This window comes from Mus caroli, chromosome 1 (genome assembly GCF_900094665.2).
Source record: "Mus caroli chromosome 1, CAROLI_EIJ_v1.1, whole genome shotgun sequence".
Taxonomy (NCBI): Eukaryota; Metazoa; Chordata; class Mammalia; order Rodentia; family Muridae; genus Mus; species Mus caroli.
The window spans coordinates 104,038,353-104,046,291 of record NC_034570.1 but is presented as its reverse complement, the minus strand read 5'-3'; the positions used below and the strand labels follow the sequence as shown (position 1 = coordinate 104,046,291).

At 40.1% G+C, this 7,939-nt stretch overlaps 1 protein-coding gene across 1 annotated transcript; it reads left to right on the top strand.

Annotated features, from left to right (window-relative positions):
• Positions 1-763: 763 nt before the first annotated feature.
• Positions 764-6,943, top strand: Dsel (dermatan sulfate epimerase like). The gene is made up of 3 exons (XM_029481995.1): positions 764-1,255; positions 1,420-1,555; positions 2,016-6,943. Exon 3 carries the CDS (start codon positions 2,855-2,857, stop codon positions 6,476-6,478), a length of 3,624 nt encoding a protein of 1,207 aa, XP_029337855.1. The 5' UTR covers positions 764-1,255; positions 1,420-1,555; positions 2,016-2,854; the 3' UTR covers positions 6,479-6,943.
• Positions 6,944-7,939: the final 996 nt, after the last annotated feature.

Genomic DNA, 7,939 nt, shown 5'->3' with positions numbered 1-7,939 from the left:
GAAAGTGCTCTGAGTGAGTACAACGTGAACAAAATCTCTGTGACTGCATTTCCAAGCTTCAAATTTCACATGCCTATGTGGTGCAGGTTTGAAAGTAACCACAGTAAACAGTTTTCTACTGATTGCTTGTCCCATATATGCTTAAATCCAGTAGAAACTTTCAATCCGTAGAGATGACTAGTACATTTGGCTATTGAAATTGTTCCTACTATATTAATCTGGATATTTTGGGTTTGTTTGTCTATGATAGCAATGTCAGCAAATGTGCCTCAGGATTTCAAAGAAGTGCTTATACAGTCCTTTCTCAGCTCTTAAGGGTAACTGAATATTCTCCTGCCACAGTCATTACTCATCCCATCCCCCAAGAGCTTCTCTCATCATTTGTAATCACAACTCCTTGTCACGTTTAGATGTTTAACATATGTTTTCTCTCAATATCCAAAAAGTTAGAACACCAGCCTAGACAAATGCAAAGACAAAGGGACTTCCAAACTTCCCTGAAATCCAATTGGGTTGTCTTAGTAGCAGTTTCCAAGCTGACTGAAACTCTACTGCATAGAGTTAAAGCCTGGCCCCGCCCACTGACAGTGCGTCGGCGGCTCGGGCCTTTCCCTGGCCTCAGCCTTCTGCGGGGCGCCCCGCCCAGGCCCGCCGGCCCCTAGGCGGGCGTTTTGCTCCTAAGACCCCGCCTCTGGACACGCCTCCCTGGATCAGACCCCGCCCCGCCCTCCAGTACGTGTCGCCTTTTTTCCGCCCTCAGTGGGCTAGGCGGCTCCAGCTAGCTCGGCGGAGCGTCGGTCTAGGCAGCATCAGGCCTTCGGTCACCGTCGCTCTGCTGAAGACCGCGCCTGGAGATCACCCGCCGCCCGTGGGTGGCCTCCCGCCAACAGAGCCGCGCCGGCCAGTGCCTGGCGTTCCTCCAGGGCGGGTGTGTCTGAGTCTCCATCCCCGAGATCCGGCCCTGAGGAGACTCCGCACCCAGAGGAGCAGCGGAGACTGTGGCGCTGAGGAAAGCACGCGCTCTAGAGAAGCCCCCCACCCCCAAGAGTCGGGGCGCTGAGGAGACGACGCCCGAGCTGGGGAGACCCAGCCCGGCCGCTGCCTGTGCAGTTCCTGGCAGCTCAGGGGCGGAGGCGTGCGGAGCTCTTGGCTTCCGTAGGCCCGCCTCCAAAAAATCCTCAATTGCTTGAACTGGCAGCCTTCGCCCGTGTTGGGGCCCAGCTCTGCTTGAAGATCCTGTTGCAGGCGGCTTGAGGTAAGCCGACTTGGCCATTTAGAGGTCTCTCTAGTCCCCACGTTGCAGCCACAGGTCAGACAGTGGGGACTGGAGCAGAAGGACGATGCGTTCTGAAGAAAGGAATTAAAATATGCAACAGGCGGGTCAAGTCAGCAACTACTAGAAGTGTTTGTTTCCTACAGAGAGGAGACTTATCTAAGATGGAAACTTGGTGAGTTTCTTCCAAATCCAAGATGGGCAAAGGATAGGCCTGCTCCTTAAACCTGGGTGTGAACGCCCTCTGGCGGCTCGTGGAGAGGATGTTGACGACAGCCACAGGTGAGCAACTGAGTCAACAGTGTCTTTTTTTCTGCCTTCCAACTGCCATTTGTGATTTGTCCAAAGAAAAGTGACTTGTCTTTTGAAGCTACTGTTTCGTTCCTTAAAAGCTAAACTTTGGGCCATAATTTAAAAGGGTTATTTTGACTTTTACCTTTATAACCAAAGAGCAAGAATATTGTATTCATCTTTATGGTGATTACTTGTGAATAGAAACATGTTTAAATAGCTAAAACAAAACAGTGAAATATGAAATATAACTTGTGTTGTTTCTCCTCTGCCAATATTAACTAGAATCTAAATATTTTTGCAAATATAAGGAAAAAACATTAGAAAAAAGTTAGACTGGAAATATGTTGCTTTGATTCTCACATTTCTGTCAAATGAATAAGCTACGTAAATCATCCCTTTATCTCCACTTTCAGTCTTAGAAATTTGCTTTGTTTTGTTTTTCTCCCAGAGAGGAGTGACACGAAAAATGAACAAAAAACAGACTTCAGTGTTGTGAAAGTGGAATTTTCTTTCCCACTTGGTGGATGTGGTCATGATTGGAAGAAGAGCGTCTAGACATTGAAGAGATTAGATTCTTTTACAGGTACAGATAAACTTGATAAAAGGATATTTGGAAACGCTTTAAAAAGACGTTTGAAATGAAGGCAGAAATTTCAGTGTCCTTTATCAACCATGTAGGACTTTGAACATTTGTTCAGAATACTTTCCTTCCCAAAATGGAAGAAAAAACAATTGAGAAATCATTATGCTTCAGACTCTGAGAAAAAAATAATGAAGTCTGTACACTCTGAGAATGACAGTACTTTATCATCTTCTTTTGGGGAACATACAGAAACATACCATGTATGTGTGGTAAGTTAATCACTACAGATGGTTTCTTGTGCTACGTGGTCAAAATGGCTTCATTTGAATTTTGGAGTTTTTTTAAATTTTCTCTTTTTCACATGTTAATTAGACTTACACACAGGGAATAAATGTTGGATTTGTTGTATTTTCTGACTACACCACTGTTTTCTGTGCATTGGAGACATTGGAGGCATTAATATTCCTTGAAATTTTATTTTATTGGAAGCAAACCTGTGCCAGGGACACAGACATGCTATATAATTTCCTAACTTTTCTTACTTTGAATGAGCTGAATGACACCTGGATTTCACAGCCTATGAGGTATAGTCTGTTTTTTGTTTTTGTTTTTTTGCTACATCTTTAATATATAATTTACAGTAACCAGATGGGAAACACTGTGCTTAACACATATGCCTAAGGAAAAGATCTTCCCCATGGATCATGGCGTTTATGTTTACAGAACATTTACTATTTTTAACATTGATGATGTGTAGTTTTTCTACTTGTGAAGAATCTGTGAGCAATTATTCTGAATGGGCAGTTTTCACAGACGATATACAATGGCTTAAATCACAGAAAATACAAGATTTCAAACTCAACCGAAGACTTCATCCAAATTTATATTTTGATGCTGGAGATATACAAACAATGAAACAAAAGTCTCGTACAAGCCATTTACATATTTTTAGAGCTATCAAAAGTGCAGTGACAATTATGCTGTCCAATCCATCATACTACCTACCTCCACCCAAGCATGCTGAGTTTGCTGCCAAGTGGAATGAAATTTATGGTAATAATCTTCCTCCTTTAGCATTGTATTGTTTATTATGCCCAGAAGACAAGGTTGCCTTTGAATTTGTTATGGAATACATGGACCGGATGGTTAGCTACAAAGACTGGCTAGTTGAGAATGCACCAGGGGATGAGGTTCCAGTTGGCCATTCTTTAACAGGTTTTGCCACTGCCTTTGACTTTTTATATAATCTATTAGGTAATCAGCGTAAACGAAAATACCTAGAAAAAATTTGGATTGTTACTGAGGAAATGTATGAATATTCCAAGATTCGATCATGGGGCAAACAACTTCTTCATAATCATCAAGCTACCAATATGATAGCATTACTCATAGGGGCCTTGGTTACTGGAGTAGATAAAGGATCTAAAGCAAACATATGGAAACAAGTTGTTATTGATGTGATGGAAAAGACTATGTTTCTCTTGAAGCATATTGTAGATGGCTCATTGGATGAAGGTGTGGCCTATGGAAGCTATACCTCAAAATCAGTTACACAGTATGTTTTTTTGGCACAACGCCACTTTAATATCAACAACTTTGATAATAACTGGCTAAAAATGCATTTTTGGTTTTATTATGCTACACTTTTGCCAGGCTATCAAAGAACTGTAGGCATAGCAGATTCCAATTATAATTGGTTTTATGGTCCAGAAAGCCAGCTAGTTTTCTTGGATAAGTTCATTTTACAGAATGGAGCTGGAAATTGGTTAGCTCAGCAAATTAGAAAGCATCGACCTAAGGATGGACCAATGGTTCCTTCCACTGCTCAGCGGTGGAGTACTCTTCATACTGAATACATCTGGTATGATCCAACACTCACCCCACAGCCTCCTGTTGACTTTGGCACTGCAAAAATGCACACATTTCCTAACTGGGGTGTCGTGACTTACGGGGGTGGGCTGCCAAACACCCAAACCAATACCTTTGTGTCTTTTAAATCTGGGAAACTGGGAGGACGAGCTGTGTATGACATAGTTCACTTTCAGCCATATTCCTGGATTGATGGATGGAGAAGCTTTAACCCAGGACATGAACATCCAGATCAAAATTCATTTACTTTCGCTCCTAATGGGCAGGTATTCGTTTCTGAGGCTCTTTATGGACCAAAGTTGAGCCACCTTAACAATGTATTGGTGTTTGCCCCATCACCATCAAGTCAATGTAATCAGCCCTGGGAAGGTCAACTGGGAGAATGTGCACAGTGGCTCAAATGGACTGGGGAAGAGGTTGGTGATGCAGCTGGGGAAGTTATTACTGCTGCTCAACATGGTGATAGGATGTTTGTGAGTGGGGAAGCAGTGTCTGCTTATTCTTCTGCAATGAGACTGAAAAGTGTCTATCGTGCTTTACTTCTTTTAAATTCACAAACTCTGCTTGTTGTCGATCATATTGAAAGGCAAGAAACTTCCCCAATAAATTCTGTCAGTGCCTTCTTTCATAATTTGGATATTGATTTTAAATACATCCCATACAAGTTTATGAATAGATATAATGGTGCCATGATGGATGTGTGGGATGCACACTATAAAATGTTTTGGTTTGATCACCATGGCAATAGTCCTGTGGCTAATATACAGGAAGCAGAACAGGCTGCTGAATTTAAGAAACGGTGGACACAGTTTGTTAATGTTACATTTCATATGGAATCCACAATCACAAGAATTGCTTATGTATTTTATGGGCCATATGTCAATGTTTCCAGTTGCAGATTTATTGATAGTTCCAGTTCTGGACTTCAGATTTCTTTACATGTCAACAGTACTGAACATAGTGTTTCTGTTGTAACTGACTATCAAAACCTTAAAAGCAGATTCAGTTACCTGGGATTTGGTGGTTTTGCCAGTGTGGTTAATCAAGGACAGATAACCAGATTTGGTTTGGGTACTCAAGAAATAGTAAACCCTGTAAGACATGATAGAGTTAATTTCCCCTTTGGGTTTAAATTTAATATAGCAGTTGGATTCATTTTGTGTATTAGTTTGGTTATTTTAACTTTTCAATGGCGGTTTTACCTTTCCTTTAGAAAGCTAATGCGCTGTGTATTAATACTTGTTATTGCCTTGTGGTTTATTGAGCTTCTGGATGTATGGAGTACTTGCACTCAGCCCATCTGTGCAAAATGGACAAGGACTGAAGCTAAGGCAAATGAGAAGGTCATGATTTCTGAAGGGCATCATGTGGATCTTCCTAATGTTATTATTACCTCACTCCCTGGTTCAGGAGCTGAAATTCTCAAACAGCTTTTTTTCAACAGCAGTGATTTTCTCTACATCAGAATTCCTACAGCCTACATGGATATCCCTGAAACTGAATTTGAAATTGACTCATTTGTAGATGCTTGTGAGTGGAAAGTATCAGATATCCACAGTGGGCACTTTCGTCTTCTTCGAGGGTGGCTGCAGTCTTTGGTCCAGGATACAAAACTTCACTTGCAAAATATCCATCTACATGAAACCAGTAAGAGTAAACTGGCCCAATATTTTACAACTAATAAGGACAAAAAAAGAAAATTGAAAAGAAGGGAGTCTTTGCAAGATCAAAGAAGTAGAATAAAAGGACCATTTGACAGAGATGCTGAATATATTAGGGCTTTAAGAAGACACCTTGTTTATTACCCAAGTGCACGTCCTGTGCTCAGCTTAAGTAGTGGTAGCTGGACATTGAAGCTTCATTTTTTTCAGGAAGTTTTAGGAACTTCAATGCGGGCATTGTACATAGTAAGAGACCCTCGAGCTTGGATCTATTCAATGCTATATGGTAGTAAACCAAGTCTTTATTCTTTGAAGAATGTACCAGAACACTTAGCAAAATTGTTTAAAATAGAGGAAGGTAAAAGCAAATGTAACTCGAATTCTGGCTATGCTTTTGAGTATGAATCACTGAAGAAAGAATTAGAAATATCCCAATCAAATCCTGTCTCCTTATTATCTCATTTGTGGGTAGCAAACACTGCAGCAGCCTTGAGAATAAATACAGATTTGCTGCCTACCAGTTACCATCTGGTCAAGTTTGAAGATATTGTTCATTTTCCTCAGAAGACTACTGAAAGGATTTTTGCTTTCCTTGGCATTCCTTTGTCTCCTGCTAGTTTAAACCAAATGCTATTTGCCACTTCCACAAACCTTTTTTATCTTCCATATGAGGGGGAAATATCACCATCTAATACTAATATTTGGAAAACAAACTTGCCTGGAGATGAAATTAAACTAATTGAAGACATTTGCTGGACACTGATGGATCATCTAGGATATCCAAAGTTTATGGACTAAATGCTGCAGGTCGGCAAAATTTGCACTAATGTGTCCCAACCTACTTTGTGGATATGAACTAGAAAACTTTGCTTATTCTTGTACATGTATGTATGTGTCTAGAGTGAGTGTGTGTGTCCAGTATGTTATTTGCACAGAGATATTTTCAAAATAGGCACCATATTTGGCCTAGCAGGATTTATTTTTATGTTACCACTTTTCTTGCCTTTGTTTCTGAATTTTTTTCTGCTAAAATGTTTCTGCTACAGAGGTATATATTCTGGGGTTCTGAAATATGGGGTTTTAATGGACTTTAATTCAACTTCTTTGGAAATTATTTATCTATCTTAGGACCTCAAACACTACAAACGGCCTTGCAATTGCTGCTGTATCTAGTCATCTCTCGCTCTTAAGATGAACTACAAAACTTTGTTTTGAAAATGTCTAACATTTACCTTGCACACAAAAAAAGAGAAATAAAAAAACAAAAATTATTTTACGTTGTATAGTGTTTATTGAAATCACTTGGTGGGGCTGGGGGGAGGGGCTTATGATAAAGTTCCCTTAAGAAATTAGAAAATAAAGATGAAAACATAGAATTAAGGTTTTTTTGTTTCTTTTTTCCTTTTTTTTTTTGTACTTAAGAAATAAGATTGAACAGTGGATACTGAAATTTGGTGAATTATTTTGGAAGTGATTCTCTCATTTGTCTCTCTGAAGCTACAGCTGTTCATCATCACACTACCCTTACCCTGTCTATCCATTCTGTCATTGTCACCAAAAAAAGTCAGTAATTACTAGCTACAAAACTATCCAACAAGCCCTTCGGATGATTTACTTTGTGTTAAAGACTGACACAAATTTATAATCACATTTAGTTGTGTGGCACTACCACAATATGACTCAAAGCAAAAGCAGACTTCTGTCTGTGGTAGTGTTTTTAAGTGTGTGTGTCGGGGGGGGGGGGATGGGGGTTGAGTTAGGGTGGATGATGATAGTGACTGGAAACAGAATTAAAAAGCTTTCCTGTTTTATCCTGTAACCCAGTGAGTGAATTTACAGGCTGCTAGTGTCTGCAAAAGTTAAAGGCAATTGAGAGATGATGTCAGAAGCATCTGTTCTCTTTACCATCTGCATCTCATTATAAATTAGTCAACATAAAATGTGGTTCATTTTACTTGGTAGTTTCTGAAATCAGAAATGCTCTGCTATTATGAGCCAATGTAGTAATTACAATGTGTTTGTGTAATATTATCAGGCAGCATCAAGATTTCATGGTAATCTATGCAGATTGCAGTCTTCTTCCTGATGCTTCAAACTATAGTTTCCTCAATCTCTAACATTTGGAGTCTGTCACACTGACCTGGATAAAAGAGGTTTTGTCTCTAGTTTGTTATTTTGTCTAAATGTGCCTCCAGAGTGATAGAGCTGAGGAATGTTACATTCCAGCAGAATCTTAACTTAGCTGTCATTTCTTTCCTC

Coding starts and splice junctions, on each gene's coding strand:
- Dsel (XM_029481995.1), top strand. CDS start 2,855: ATGGCGTTTATGTTTACAGAACATTTACTATTTTTAACATTGATGATG.